This window comes from Mesoplodon mirus, assembly GCF_964341445.2.
Source record: "Mesoplodon mirus genome assembly, chromosome: 7".
NCBI classification, from domain to species: Eukaryota; Metazoa; Chordata; class Mammalia; order Artiodactyla; family Ziphiidae; genus Mesoplodon; species Mesoplodon mirus.
In genome coordinates this window covers 132,257,193-132,272,339 of record NC_138983.1, presented here as the reverse complement: position 1 = coordinate 132,272,339, position 15,147 = coordinate 132,257,193, and the positions used below count along the sequence as shown (strand labels likewise).

The following is a 15,147-nucleotide window of genomic DNA, read 5'->3' as shown; positions in this document are numbered from 1 at the left end:
CACTGCCATTCATGCAAGCTGCACACAGCAGGTGTCGGCACTCACTCAGCATTGACTGTGCTCCCCCTGGGTGTGAAGCACAGTCCTGGTGGAGTAAATCCATCCCAGAATGAGGCTCTGAGGCATCCAGGCTGTCTTCCTCACTCCATCCTGGGATGAAGGCATCCAAATCATTTTTAAATGTTTTTATTCTAACATAAAGTAATCCATTTCTTGATCTGTTCTCTAAGACATAAAGTTTTCTGTCAGCTCTATCCTGTTGCTGCTGCAGTTGAAGGGTTTTGTTTTGCTTTGATTTTTATTCATGTGTAAAGAAACCTGCTGCAGTTATTTCACAGATGAGAGACAGGCAGAGAGATACAGGGGTTTAAAAAGTTGCCCAGCTTGTCAGTAGTGAGGCTGACACTTTGCATCGGGATCCTGACATTTCATTTCTCAGATGGTTTTAAGGATCCGTTTTGGCTTTCAAACAACTCCTTATTTTTACATTGGCTAACACTATTTCTTAGCTATTTGTACCCACCATTCCCTGACCCATATCCAAAAAAGGTAAACGTTTCATTAAAGAATTCCTAATTAACATTTATAGTACAAATAAAAAACATTTTATCATGACTTCTTGGCATAAAGCTTCATAGGAGCAAGTTTCCAGACATGGGAATGGGAACTGCATGGAAATGAATCTGGAGAAGTGCTGATTATCTCACAGGAGCATAAAAACTCAGGATTGGAAGGGATGCTGTAGTCCATAGAGTTCAATCTTTCATCTCTATTTCCAGTGCAATACTTCGGAATATTCTATTCTTCACTTGCTGAAATCACAATTTTTATCGTATTGAGCAAACACGTACGAGGCACTTTTCTAAGTGCCTTCTTAAGTATTAACTTATGTAATCCTTATAGCAACCCTGTGAAATAAGTGCTCTTAATACCCCCATTTCACAGACAGGGAACAGGCACAGAGGGGTGAAGTGGTTTGCTTGAGGTCACTCAGCTAGGGGTTAAACAGGACTCAGGACCTGAACTCAGGCAGCCTCAGTTCTTCACTTCCTTACATCATGTTGCTCCATAAGATGAAAACAAAGGAAAAGGAGGGACCAAGGAATACCAAGGAGAAGCAGTTGAGTCTAGAGGAAAATCCAGAATCTTAGGAATTGGCCAGGAATCCAGGGCAATACGGTTAGAAGCCACGTGGACCTCAGGGACAGCTCACTGATCACGTCTGGTTTTGGGGGGGGGGCATTCTCTGTGCTGTGAGGCTTTGCTTAGAGATACCGGGGGAGTGGCTTGTGGACTGAGTATCAAGGATATACGCGGCAAGCTCTCTCTTCAGCACTGTCTGCCCAGAAAGTTTGGTACTTGGGTTGGTTTTCAGAGGTGCCAGTGGAAGAATCAGAGCCACAAGCCAAGAATGTGTGTTTGTTTCTCCATCTCTGTCTCTAGCAGGCCACGTTGGTTGCTGTTTACTCAAGGAAAAAAAAAATATTTCCCAGTCCCCCACTCCCAGCCCGCTCAACACACACCCTCCTGCCTCAGTTTCCTGGGACCTAAGAAATGACAGCAAGGATCAAAGCTGGGGCCCGGCACCACAGACGGAATGAGAAAGTTCATTTTTCTGGTTTTCCTCACACACATTGGATATTGTAAAGGGTGTACATTTAGCCCAGGTCCTGCCTTCAGGGAACTCGGGGTAGTTACACATGTGGCATTTATATGGTATCCAAATGCTCCATGGCCATCCTCTCCACTTTTTTTATTTTTTAAATCTTTGCAGATTTCTTTGGTCTTGCCGTCTTCATATTGATGTTGGCCCCATTTTACACTGGGAACATGTAATAGTTTCCTATTGCTGCTATAACAAATTACCACAAACAGCAGTTTAGAAGAATACCAATGTATTATCTTATAGTTCTGGAGGTCAGAAATCTAGAATGGGTTTCACGAGGCTAAAATCAAGGTTTTGGAGGCTCTAGGGGAGAATCCTGTTTCCTTGCCTTTTCCAGCCTCTGGAGGCTGCCCATATTCCTTGGCCCTGCATCCATCTTCTAAGCCAGCATCTTCTGACAGTGCAGTGGTTAGGACTCGCCGCTTTCACTGAACCTGAGGACACAGGTTCAGTCTCTGGTCGGGGGAACTAAGATCCCGCCACGTCACTCGGTGGCAGCCAAAAATTTTAAATTTAAAAATTAAAAAAAATTTTTTTTTTAAGCCAGCATCTTCTAATCTGATACCTGACACTCTGGCCTCCCCCTCTGATTTGTAAGGAGCCGTTGTGATTACATTGGGCCCACCCCTGACAATCCAAAATAGTCTCCCCATCTCGAGGTCCTTAACCACGTCTGCCAAGTCTCATTTGCCATGTAAGATAGCATTCACCGGTCCTGGGAGTTAGGCTGTGGACCCCTCTGGAGGAGGGGCATTGTTCTGCCTACCCCAGCATATCCGGCCCCTCTTCCGCCTCTAAGGACCGCCTCCCTCTACCTTCCCTCTTCCATCGTCTCCGTACCCCACGCCTTCATGCATGAGGCCCGCCCCCTTAGCTCCAGTGCCACTCTCCAGTTCTCAGGGTGCCCACCCGACACCCGTGATGTGTTGATAACTTCCCCGACTTCACTCACGGTGGCCGCCTCCCACTGCTGAGCTCCACCAAGACCTGCTTTGCTTTTCTTGGCTTCTCCCCACCCCCTCACTAGCCCAGCCTCCCAACGCATCTCTAAAGGAGACATGCAAAGAGTTATTGCTTTTTAATTACAAGCGTTACTGTAACATCTAGAGAGAGGAGCACTTTAAGCTTGATGGAGACCAAATGTGAAGTTAAATTAAATGAATAACTAATTAACGTAATGCTCGTGCATTAGCCCCGAGTGAGTGCCGAGGCCCAGAGAGGGGGCAGGTCCTGGGCCTCCAGGGACAGTCAGTGCCCAGAGCTGAGGAGAGGGGTTGTGGGGCAGGGATCCTGGGCCTGGGACCCAGGTGTGCAAGGACCGATGTCACGGCCCGGGGCCCCAGACGCCTACCTACACCCAGCCTTCATTTCTGAGGCCGGCCCCGAGCTCCCACACGCCCTGTGCATCTCCCTAGCGCCACACTGAGCCGCCGGCACCAGAGAATGTCTGTTCACTTTCCAGTCCCTGGGCCTAACACATTTAGGGGCTTGATACGCGGCCGTTTTCACTTCCTTCCCGTTCATTCTTCCTTCTGGATGGTCACATTTGTTCCTCCATTGCCACTGGGATTGCCCTCCTGCCAGCCCTGACCCTTCAGGGCTGGACGAGTGGACGGTGAAGTCTCTCAACTTGAGTCACCCACCCTGGTTTTTTTTCTCCCATCGTTTAAACGTTTCCCTGTTCCTTTCTTATCCCCTAACTAAACAAGCCCCTGAGGGCAGGGCGTGCATTGACACTGACTTGTCTCCCTGATTCATAGCGATCCTCTGAGGGAGGTAACGTTATTACTGTTTTCTAATGAGGAAAAGGCTCGAAGCCATCAGTGGTAAGAGACCCCCAGAAGCTGGGGGCTGGGGGGGCGGGCGAGGGAGCCTGTCTCCCTGCAGGAAGCAGAAAGGGAGTCCAGGCACGGGCTCTACCGTGGGATGATGGCGCCATCTAGTGGCTTCCCTGAGTGCTGCTGGCAGGTAAACCTGATCTTATTGTTTTGTTTTATTTATTTTTGGCTCCGTTGGGTCTTTGTTGCTGCGCACGCTTTCTCTAGTTGCGGTGAGCGGGGGCTACTCTTCATTGCAGTGCGTGACCTCTCTTGTTGCGGAGCACGGGCTCTAGGCACGCTGGCTCAGTCGTTGTGGCGCACGGGCTTAGTTGCTCCATTGCATGTGGGATCTTCCCAGACCAGGGCTGGAACCCGTATCCCCTGCAATGGCAGGCGGATTCTTAACCACTGCGCCACCAGGGAAGCCCCAGGTAAACCTGATCTTGAGAGACGCATTCTTGAACCTGAGCTGCAGCTCTGCCCTGGGGGCCTGAGGACTTGGACATCCCACTGGCTCCTGCTTTTAAAGCCAGAGTGGGTCTCTGGGCACTTTTGAGACTTGCTATTTGTCACCATTGGCGTGTGTATAACCTGTCTCAGCGTGGAGGGATTTGTATCCAGCCCATGAACTGCCCACAGGCTCGCCCGCGGGTCCTCAGTGTCCTCACGACTGCCTCCTCTGGGCACGCCAGTTGCCAGCTCCCCAGCACACCACCCTGTGGCCCTGGGACGCTGCCCCAGCGGCCCACGTGAGCCCTGACAGGACGAGCACGGGCACAGCTGGCGACATCTGTATCTGGGCTAATGGGCAGCTTCAGAGGGCAGACAGAAATGCCAAGTTCTGGCAGATCCAAGGGTTTGGGGCGGCCAGAACACGCGGGAGAGGAGGCCAGCTGCAGGGGGGCTGCGAGCTGCACACGTAACAGCTGCCTGAACGAAGCCAGCAGCACCCTCCCACCTTGCTAGTCACGTCACCCCAGTGCCTGTGCTTAGGCTGTCAGTCCTTTTTCTGTGTCCACTACCTACTCCATTCCTAGAGCACAGCTGGCAAACAGTGAGCACTCGGTAACCACTGGCATTTCATTATCAAAATATTTAATAACATGACTGGTACCTTGGTCATGCCCTCCGCCCCACCCTTCCCCTACAGCACTGCCCTGACAAGCCATCTTCCCTGGGGACACAGGGGGCTGGGATGAGAGCAGGCAAGGGGCCCTCACAGTCGGGAGTGACGCTTCCCCTGCCTTTCCCTAGTCCTGCCCTGGAGGATACGGCAATAATGCTTTAATCAAAATGGGTCAGGAGTTAGAAACAGGATCAAATGGAGGGTAGATGGAGGAGTGCCAACGTGGGGAAACACACGGAGAAAACTGGCTTGTGGACAAAGGGACAAAGAGAGGCCGGGTGGCTCTGAAATAGCCACTTCTAGGTACAGGCTGATTACAGAGGTTCACGTTTAACGTGAGAAGGAGAGACGCGCTTTTTCCAGGCCTTGGCCCTGCTGGACCTCTGCCTTCTGTCTTGGAATCTGAACAAGGAGGAGTCTGAGCATATGCCTTCTTGTACCAAAATGCAGACACCACTTAGCCCTGATCCCTTCCACTGGCGGCCTCCAGAGCTCAGGCCTTTATCGCTGTCAGCGCAACTGACGCCTTCGGGGCCTTTACAGTTCCTCCTCTCCTTCTGCCTCCCTGGCCAGGACCGTATACTGTGTGGTAAATCACTTGTCTGTCATCAAGGGCTTTGTAGTTAATAGATATTGTTTAATAATCTTTAGGACCAGGCAGCCTCTATGCTCTGTTAGTCCCCAAACAATGATGATAAACCTCCCCTGACGTATTCCCGGCAGCCACGAGACTGGTTACCCATTCCTAAATCTTAAGAATGCATGTCCTGTTTCCAAGTACCCACCCCCCTGCCCCAGGTTAACTATAAAACTGTCCTGATGGCCCCTTGGTGGTGTGGAGCGCTCCCAGACCGCCGTCCACCTGAGCCCGAGCCCGATCCCACCCTGTAAGTGACCCTATACTAAACTGGTCCCTTGATCACACGGAGCTGCCCCCTCAGTTTTTGGTCTCAAGGTGCCTTAGTTCAGTGGGCACTTTACGTCCCCTCTGTCCTCCAACAAGGCCCTTGAGTCTTCCGTGGCCTCAAGCTTGGTGGTCCCCTTCCGGTGGAGAGTCTCCTAGCCCATGGAAGCCTCGTGGGCTGGGCTGGCTGGTGTTGGGCCCGGAGGCTTTGCCTCAGCCATCTGGTGGGGGGCACTGTGGGACCCGGCGAGGGCCCTCCAGGTTTCTGCTGCGATCGGGTCCTCACATTTCTCTATACCTGAGTGAGGAGCAGAGAGGCAATGGAAGAGAAAGTGAGACAGGGGTTAACAAGCTCCTGCCCCAATGGTGGGGACGGGGAAGGCAGGTCCCGAGGGTCCCTTAATAATCGCCTTTCATCCCGTTCGCTATAATTAGGGCTCCCTGTCACCTCTTCAGCAAGCAGGGAACACCAAGCCAGAATAATGTGAAAAACCTTACAATGTCTGTACTGCGTTTGACCACTCTGCAAAGCAGTACCACATACCCAGCTAGTCGCAGCCTGAGATCAGCCCTATCAGGTATTTAGAAACGAGCATCCCCATTTGACACACAAGGACGCGGACATTCAGAGAAGGTGCCCAAGGCTCTACAGAAGCAGGTGAGCAGAGAAGTCAGGATTGTCCAGCATTTCTGGTTTCAAGCCCCGGGCTCCCTCTGCCCAAGCAAGTGACTCTGCTTCTCCCACACAGGCCTTCCTCAGAGAAGGACCCGCTGAGGATGCAGAGAGAAGCCAACCCCGCACACCTGGGGTCACACTCAGGCTCTGCTGGGCCTAGCTAAAGGCCTGAGGTATGTTCCATGAGTTCCAAGCCTCTGTTCTCTCACCTCTAAGGAGAACATCTACCTCTCAAGGCTGCTGAGAGGGAAGCCAGTACAGCTACACACAGGCTCAGCTCACGCCCAGAGCAGACGCTTACTAGGCACTCATTCTTTTCCCTTTCTGCATCACTTCCTCTCCTCCCAACGTCCCCCCAGGCCTGGCCGGGGGACAGCAGGTGGAAGGAGTACTGGTCACGTGAGGTGCCATCCACTGCTCCCCCTCCAGGGCAGGGCAGGGCACAGACTCCGTTAATGCCTCCTGCCCTGCATTCTTCTCCCCCGAACCCGGACGATGCCTTCCTCAAAGGGAAGTTCTTCCCCAGATACGGTGCTGTTTACCATGACCCCAGTGGGCTCTTCCTCACATTTACCATCCAGACCAGGTCCATCGCTCCGGCAGCTTCTCATTAGCAAGAGCTTCCTAAGGAGAGCCAGAAAGGCCACGAGAGAACGTTGCCAACCCCAGCACCAGCCGCGCAGCCCAGCCTCTAGCGCCCTGCCTTAGCCACGGGCCTATCTGTGCAGCCTCCACACCCGCCACCACTGGGCAACAGGCAGAGAGCACAGCAGGCCAGCTTTGGGTTTTGCTCCAGAGGCTTTGCTTGGTAGCTGCTTTTGTCCGCACACCCCAGGCAGAGGGGCCAGATGCCCTTGGTTTCTGAACTTCGGGAGGCACAGACGGCTCAGAGTCCAAGTTCAGAGGGAAAACGATTTCCCTGGAGGCTGCCCCCCCCTGTCCTGGGGTCTACGTCCAAAGCCCTATCGCTCTCCCTAAGGAGGAGAGGCTGCCGACCTTCACAGCAGCTCCGGCCCCTTAGGAAACACTTCCCAAGCACCACACTCCGTCCAGACTCAGAGTCTTTGGAACTGGCCCCCAAGAAAAAAGCGAAAGTCAGAAAAATCGCACCGGAGGACAGAGGCTTGGCATGCGCTCTAAGGCCACAGTAGTTACAGACGTGAAGAAGATACTCACAAAAGTCACAGGACTTGAGGAAAATACTACCGCGCGTGGGTTAGGGCCACACTAGAGCTATGGAGACACATGGGGATAACAGAGGACAGGTTAGTGGGGCTGGGGGCCAGGCAGGGGCTCCCGGAGCACGGTCAGCGTCCGGCTCCGGGTTCCTGAGGGCTGGGCTGGAGCGAGGCTCAGACTGGCGCAGAGCAGCCGAGCGCCGGCTCGGACTCCCGGGAGAGGCGAGGCCGGGCCGGCGGGGCTCCGGCCCTCCCTCCGCAGCACTTACCCTCCGTCTCTACTCAGGGATGACCTCCAGGCCAGAACCTCCTTGTACACCAACCGGCAGAGGAGCTGAGGGGAGGGAGGGTGACATCGGCATGCAGCACGTGGCTGGTCCCCAGCGCTAGGTGACCGCTCGGCTGGCTCACAGTGTCACTCTGCAGGGGTTCACCCACGGGACGCAGGGTGGTTCCGAGCAAAGCACTGGATGGCCGACACTTTGGACCACTTCGGACACTTCGGAACTTTCCAGGGTTCCAGCCCCGCAGGACAGGGCCCCTCCCCATACCCATCCGTGCGCCCCAAAGCTCTTACCAAGCAGGCCAGGATGTCGGCAGTGATGAGCATGTAGAAGACGTTGTTCCAGCCTGTGGGGGAAATGAGCCCGGCCAGCAGAGGCCCCAGAGCCGCACCTGTGTGGAGCACAGCGTGAGAGAAGGGCCCTGCACCAGGGACCCTGGCCCTCCCTGCCCGCAAGAGGGCAGCATCCCAAGAGTGCGCCCGAGACCAGGCTTGGGGCTCAGCTGCCGAGAGCCAAGAGCGAGAGTCACAGACCTACGGATCCGGTGCCGTCGATGATGGCCGTGACGGTGGAGAGCGCCTTTGCGTTGCCCTTCAGGCTCTTGTGAGTTCCCTGGGGAGAGAGAGCAGAGTGGGGAGGCCTGAACCAAGAGGCGGCACCGAGCAGGACCGGGACCGGGACCGGGACCAGGACCAGGACTGGCTCAGGGAAAGGCAGCGAGGGGGGCTTGGAGCTGGGAAGAAAGGGGGGCCGATGGCGGATTCCGAAGGACTTTGAGGATCTCGTCTCTGCAGGCGGGGGAAGGGGGAGAGACGTGAAGATGGGCCTGGAGACAGAGGCCTTGGCCAATCCCCAAGGTGGCTCTGCTTACCAGGTCAGCCGAGACAGCAGTGGTGATGAGGGCATAAGGGCCGTTGACCAGGGCTCCACAGATGAGCAGCATTACTGACGTGGTGACGGAGACGGCCCGGTTAGAGAGGAGAGGCCACCACCACCCCCAGCCCCAAAGCGGGTGAGTCCCCCGGGCGTCAGGCTGAGAACCTCCACTTCCCCGAGCCTCCCACCCACGTCCCCAAGCCAGCCTCACGGTGTCCCCAAGGCAGCGCCAGCTCCTGACCTATGGAGATGCTGATCCCGCTCTGGCCAACGTAGTTGTACAGGAACATCTGAGAGAGGAGAAGGGGGAAGACAGAGTCACACCCTGGCTTCCCCACGGGCTGCCTCTGTTAGACTGGAGCCCAGAAGTCTGGGAACCCCAGAGGTGCCCTTTCTCCTTTGCCTTCTCATACCCAGGCCTCTCGGTCTTCGTGTCCCAGGGATGCAGGGTCTAATACGTGGTAATCTATCATTTCCCTTTGCCCCCAAAGTCTCCTCTCATATCGAACCTCCGTCACTTATTCTTTCCTTGGTCAAGAAGCTCAGCAGCTGGCCTCCCCCTTCTCACCAAGGCCAAATAACCACGGATCCCTTTCCAAAATTCTCAGTCTGGATCTCTCTCCTGTGCTGACCCCGGCTTCTCCTCTCCTGGCCATGCACAGGGATGTACACACGCAAAGAGATGGGTGTGTGCGTGATGCCCAGGCGTGCACAGACTTCGGTGGCCCACGACGCACACACACTTTGCCCTTGAGGTTCTACGCACCGTGGGGGCAGCCAAGATCAGCATGACGCAGCAGGTGGTGGCCCTGCCATTGGTGTAGTCAGAGATGAGCCCCGCCAGGATGCCGCCTGGAACACAACGTGCACGCTGCCACCCCAGGCACGTGGGACCCCGAGCACTGCCCCATCACTCAGCCCAGCACGAACCGGGGCCGGGCACCCAGAGCCAGCTGAGTGTCTCCCTCCGCAGCCTTCCCCGCACCCACTGCTCACGGGAAGACCACCTGGGCAGGATGCCACCTTTTCCCTCTGATGCCACCTGGCTAGGTCACATCCCACTGGACCTGTCCCTTTTTTCTGCACCCTGACAAGAGGAGAGGGGATGCAGCCTAGAGGCAGAGCAGGGCATGGCCTCACCGACGATGCCACCAACATCGAAGAGCGTGGACAGGTCCCCAGACTCCTTGGCACTAAAGTGAACTGTGGAAGACAAAAGCATGTGTTCAGACCTGGGGGTTCAGGGCAGACATCCTGGAGGGCCACCGCTGGGAGCGTCCCTGCAGACACCTGGTCCAGTATCATCTTCAGAGGAAGGAGTGGGGGGCCATGGAGAAGTGATTGGCCAAGGTCACAAGTGAGTCTGCAGCAGTTTGGGACCGGATGCCCTTTCCGGCCCCTAGTCCTGTCGGATGGCCTTGACCTCCCGGAAAAGCCCTTCTATGAAAGCATTGGGATCTGGCCCTGAGGACCCTGTCCCACTGGGGGCACAACTGATCTCAATGAGCCTCATCCTGTCCAGCCACATTCCTGCCATCCCCCTGACCAAGCAGCTGGTCCCCACAGAAGCTTGTCACCTCCATATGAGGTCCCTGCCTATAAGCAGAGCCAGGAAGGAGGCTTGCGGGAAAATGGGGACCTCAGGTCCCAGACCTCGCCCTAGAATTAGAAAAAGGGACGCCCAGAAGCTTGATTTGTAACCCCGTCCTCAAGGTTGACTCACACTCTGTAGCCAGCATCAAGGTCACAGAACAAAGAGTCAGTGACCGCAGGGTTGCCCTGGTGCTCCACCCGCATCGTCGAGACAGGCCCCTCAGATGGAGCCGGGGGCGGGGTTGGGGGGTGGGTTACAGCTTGAGACCTGGCCCTGACTCATCCCCACCGCATCCTGTTCGGTGCAAGGATGCTGTGTGGAGGCCAGACTCGTCCCTTCCACGGGGCCTGGAGGGAGCCCGGCAGCCCTGGCTGAGTGGTCCTTGGCCCTGGTGGAGCTCTGAGGCTCTGGGGGCTGGGGGCGGGGCTGCTCCCTGACAGAGTAGCTCCACGTGTGGAAAACCAGAGATCCAGGACAGGGGAACATAAACATCCTTTTCAACGGCAAGAGTGACCTCTCCTCATCTGTCCATCCTCGGGCAGAGGCAGAGGAGAGGAGGACCACAAGGTGGGCAGCCCAGCAGACCCAGGCACAGGGCATCAATCCCCCGAGGCTCCCGGCAGCCCTCCTTGGAAGAGAACAGTGTTTACTGCCAGGCTACAGGCAGTGGGGGTAGCTCATCAGGCCCTCTTCCCTGGGCTGGGGGAGGCTTAAGGGGCTCCTGGAGGCACTCAAAAGGCAGACCGTTTCCAGCACCCTCCAGTCCCGCCCATCTATGAGCCAAGCAGCCTGGAGGGGGGTTTCTCCTACACCTGAGGCTGGAGAAGAAGTTAGGGAGGATTGCAGAACAGAGCTTTGAGTTCCTAACCCCGACTCAGTGCCAAGGGAGGAAAAGTGGCTGGAATCAGGGACTTGGTGGCGGGGGCGGTGCACCTGCAAGGTTTAGCTTCCCATTAAAAAAAAAAAAATGTCCCTCCTGCCCTAGGAGAGGTTCAGCAGAAATCCTGCCTATTCCTGGAGTCCTACGCATCACGTGACAGGTTTCCTCCTCAGAGACCCCTCCCTCCCTCACCTCTTCTTCCCCGGGTACTCACCCACATTGAAGATGTAGAGCGGCAGCCAGTAGAGGAAGGTGTAACTGACCAGCTTGGCAAAGAGCAGACACAAGGAGAACTCGACCACACCCTGGGGAGCATAACAGAGGGCGCGATAGAAACGGGGGCACGACATCCTTGGTCCGTCAGCGGAGCCCCATCCCAGCACTTTCCACCGCCCACCGCGCAAAGCAGCCTCGAGGACCTCTCCAGCCTCAGTCACAGCAGTGTGCCTGCGGCCCGGATATGCTGTGTCAGGATGAGCCTCCCACGTTCCCCTCCCCAAGTGGGCCGCCCTCCCTAGGCACTGCATGTAAAGAAATTCTGGAAACCACAGGTCACCCTGAGCATCCCCATCTCCTGAGACCCAGCAGAAAAATCTAGAGAGCCTCTCTCCTCCTTCTAGTCCACAAAAGACTCACCGGGATCCAGAGCGCCCCAAAGAAGCTGATGGCAGCGGGATGAGCACTTGGCTCCTTGGAGCAGGTGACTGCAGACTCCAGGCCGTTCTCTCTGTTAGAGTGGGGTCCATTGCCAGGGTCCTCGGCGTTGTCCACGTTCTCTTCCAGCTCACCCTGAGCAGAGAAGAGCCCTTGCTGTGGGCACGTCCACGTACCACCTCCCACCAGCTGGAGGGACAGCCCACGTGAGAGGTAGGGGCTCCCACGCTGGAAGAGGTATGTGTCCCCCTCCTGGACTGGACTAACATTCTGCCAGGCCCGTCAGGCTGTCAGGGAGCCACCCGCGGGCATGACTTTGGCCCTCACCCAAGGGCCTGTGAAGTAACCGTGGGCACACGGGCCCCTCCTCCAACTCCCCAGGCCTCCCTGGGACCAGCCCCCGGGTGGAGTGGAGGGCAGGGATAGGACTGGGGGCCACACTCACATGGTGCTGAGGTGGGGAGCAGTCCACGTCTTCTGGGTCTGAAAGAAAAATCTTCTAAGAAGCTTCCCAGCAGGCCGGGCCCTCACCTTGCGTGGCGTGTGGTCCCCACCCCTCCTCAAAGGGGGTGAGTTGACTTTCCAGCACAAGGGAGCATGGAACCGGGGCTCCGGAAGCCACCTTCGAGGTCTGGGTCTCCTAACAATAAGTTGTGTCACTACCGCCTCGTGGACTCTCGTTCTCTTGCTACAAGTGACCGTGGCCCTGACTCCCTGGCCCGTCTGTCAGGGAGCTGGGAAGAGGCAGCAAACGTGGAGAGGTCCACCCCACCTTTCCCTCCTCAGTCTCAGAAGAGCCGGCGTTTGCCAGGCATCCTGACTACACGTCTCACGGAAACGCTCAACAGCCCAGGGAAGCAGGCGTTGTTATACTTATGTCACACGTGAGAGAACTGAGGCTCAGAGAGGTGGTCTGTCCCAAGTCACACATCTGTGGCTCCAACCCCGCGGTCCCACGCTACCAGCCGCCTTCTCCCAGGGCCTAACCAGGAGGCTCGGCTCCGGCCCTGTGAGGAGGGAGGGCTCCACTCACATTCAATGAAGAAGAAGAAGGTGATGAGGCCCATGATGGCGGTGATGATGCCGGGCACCACAAAAGACAGGCCCCACTGCTCATCCACCCAGACACCGGCGATCAGGGAGCCCAGGATGTTGCCCACGGATGTGTGGGAATTCCAGATGCCCATGATGAGGCCCCGCCTGGAGCGGAGGGAGGGAGGCAGGTAGAGAAGAACGGGAAAAGTAAGAGAAGCACAGGGCTCCTGGCGACCGCCCGACCAAGTGCAAAAAGCTGGCTGCCTGCAGCCTCCGAGCTGAAGGCCCCCCTCAGGGAGGAGCGGGAGGGTTTGCTGGTGTCAAGGGAGTGGCAGCAAGGCTGGGGGTCCCGCTCCCCAGCCGCTCCCTGAGCAAGCACCCTCCGGCTCCTGCTGCCCCAGGGCCCAGAGCCCCAGCCCTTTCTTCTCTTGCCCTAAGGCCGTGACTCTGAAGTCCTCAACCAGGGGTTGACTCCGCCCCCAGGGGACATGGGCGCCGTCTGGAGAGTTCTGACCGTCCCAGCTGTGGGGGCGCTAGTGGCATCTAGGGGTAGAGGCTGCTGAACACCCCACACTGTGTAGGACGGTCCCACAACAACGAATTATCCAGCCCCATATGTCCAAGTGCCAGGGTTGAAAAACCCTGCCCTAAAGAAACTTTTTTTTGCACAAAAGCCAGTTCAAGGGAAAAAAACAAAACAAACAAACAAAAAACCCCATATATATATATATAAATATATACAAACACATATACGTGTGTGTGTGTGTGTGTGTGTGTGTGTGTGTATACAAATGCAGTTTTATAGGCTTCGTTTTTGTCTTCATGCAAAGTGGAAATTCATCTATTAAGAGGAAAAAAGCGTAACTGAGATTGCAGGTTTTAAGGATCCAAACCTTAGCAATGAGAAAATCAGTACTGCTTTTATTTAGTCACTAAAACATGTGTATCTCGGCCTGTGAAAGTCAGCAAGATGGAGGCAAATTTCTAATCTTTGACCCTGAAATCACATCAGGGGCCACGAGGGACCCACCAGCCCAGCCCCCCAGGCGCCGCCCACCCTCCTGCCCCATCACACTCACTTCCCCTTCCCGAACCAGTTGCCCACGCAGGTCACCACGGAGGGCCAGCCCGTGGTCTGGACGAGTCCGTTGCAGATCTGCAGGGAGGGAGGAGGGAGGCGGGACGGGCCCGGGCTGAGCGGTGCAGCCTCTGGGATGGGGGCCCCTCCGCAGCGCACACTACGCACCCACTTCCTTCACCTGCGTGCACGCACCCCTAACCCATCAGCTGATTTCTCCTGTGGCCCCAGATCCCCATGGCAGAGACCAGGCCTCGCAGGCACCTCCACGTTACCTCAGGGTAACGCTCAGTGCAAACTCACTGAGCCTGACCACGGGCAATGGGCAACAGGACCCCGCATCGTGATAAAGGAGCACAGGGCTGGATGCGCAGGGACCTGGGGCGGCTGGGAAGGACCTTCAGCCTCTACCATCTTTCTGTGCCGGGAACAGAGGCCTAAGTGCAAGGCGAAGGCTCGTACCTGGACAAGAACAAAGTACCAGAGCGCGTGGATGTTCCAGAAATAGCCAAGGCCAAAGAGCGAGGTGAAAAGGCCGCTGAGCAGCATTCCGGCTGTAAGGTAGTAACGGAGGGGGAGCCGCTCCCCAAAAATGCCACTGCAGAAGAGAGAGTTGGATCTGTGGTAACCTCTGCTACCTGCGCCCTTCGGCTCTCTACCTCATATCTCTCCGCACCCCCCCACCCCAAAGCCACTGAAACGACTCTGCTAAGGCGACCACCAGTGACCTCTGTGTTGCCACATGCCAGGGACACCTTCAGTCCTCCACTCACTGGGCTTCTCTGCTTTATTTGATGCTGCTGACCAAGCACCTTGAAGTGCGCTCTCCGTGGCCTCTGTGAGGTCACCGTGGCCCATCTGCCTCCCCCCGTGGCTGACCAGTGCTTCTCATGCATTTTCTCTTGCATCACTTTTATGGTTTTCACCACCAGCTACATATATGTTACACAGCCCAGCTGCATATCTACAGCCCTGAACTCCCCCGCAGAGCTTCACGATCATACCCAGATGCCTTCCAGACATCTTGACTGGGATGCTCCCCAAAACAACTGCCACTCAACAACTCCAAAAACAGAACTCCTCTGCCTCCGCCCCCCACCCTGCCCTGTGTCCTGTGCCCCTCATCTGAGTGGATGTCGCCACCACGTTTGGCCACTCAAGCCAGAAACCACGGGGCTACCTCAGTTTCCTGCTTCTCTGTCCCACCCTTCACAAGCAACCTCCAAGACCTGTACCTTTTACTTACTTCTCTCCAGTGCGTCGTTTCTTTTTCATCTCTATTACTATTGTTCTAACTCAGGTGTTGCTCAAAGCTCAGCTGAGCCATTATCAGATCTGTTCCTTAGTGTGACCTGGTACTCAGTCCTACTCTCCCT

The 15,147-nt window shown here is 56.0% G+C and overlaps 2 protein-coding genes across 6 annotated transcripts in view; one reads left to right on the top strand and one right to left on the bottom strand.

Annotated features, from left to right (window-relative positions):
* TMEM218 (transmembrane protein 218) overlaps positions 1–11,602 on the top strand; it is a 28,266-nt gene extending 16,664 nt beyond the window's left edge. The window contains exon 4 of the mRNA XM_082628514.1: positions 11,110–11,602. Coding sequence (XP_082484640.1) covers positions 11,110–11,235 — 126 coding nt within the window. The 3' untranslated portion in view covers positions 11,236–11,602. The remainder of the gene's footprint in view (positions 1–11,109) is intronic.
* Positions 38–15,147, bottom strand: part of SLC37A2 (solute carrier family 37 member 2) — a 38,560-nt gene continuing 23,450 nt past the window's right edge. For 3 of the 5 annotated variants that reach the window (XM_082628512.1, XM_082628509.1, XM_082628508.1), the window contains 12 exons: positions 14,234–14,369; positions 13,773–13,849; positions 12,692–12,858; positions 12,104–12,141; positions 11,641–11,793; positions 11,219–11,309; positions 9,671–9,733; positions 9,297–9,382; positions 8,772–8,820; positions 8,526–8,599; positions 8,188–8,266; positions 7,583–8,045 (listed from right to left, as the gene is read on the bottom strand). In XM_082628512.1, the coding sequence (XP_082484638.1) occupies positions 7,801–8,045; positions 8,188–8,266; positions 8,526–8,599; positions 8,772–8,820; positions 9,297–9,382; positions 9,671–9,733; positions 11,219–11,309; positions 11,641–11,793; positions 12,104–12,141; positions 12,692–12,858; positions 13,773–13,849; positions 14,234–14,369 (1,258 nt within the window). In that variant the 3' untranslated portion in view covers positions 7,583–7,800. Of the gene's footprint in view, positions 5,815–7,582; positions 8,046–8,187; positions 8,267–8,525; positions 8,600–8,771; positions 8,821–9,296; positions 9,383–9,670; positions 9,734–11,218; positions 11,310–11,640; positions 11,794–12,103; positions 12,142–12,691; positions 12,859–13,772; positions 13,850–14,233; positions 14,370–15,147 lie in introns of those variants that run through there. The other 2 variants (XM_082628511.1, XM_082628510.1) reach the window with 1 other exon arrangement.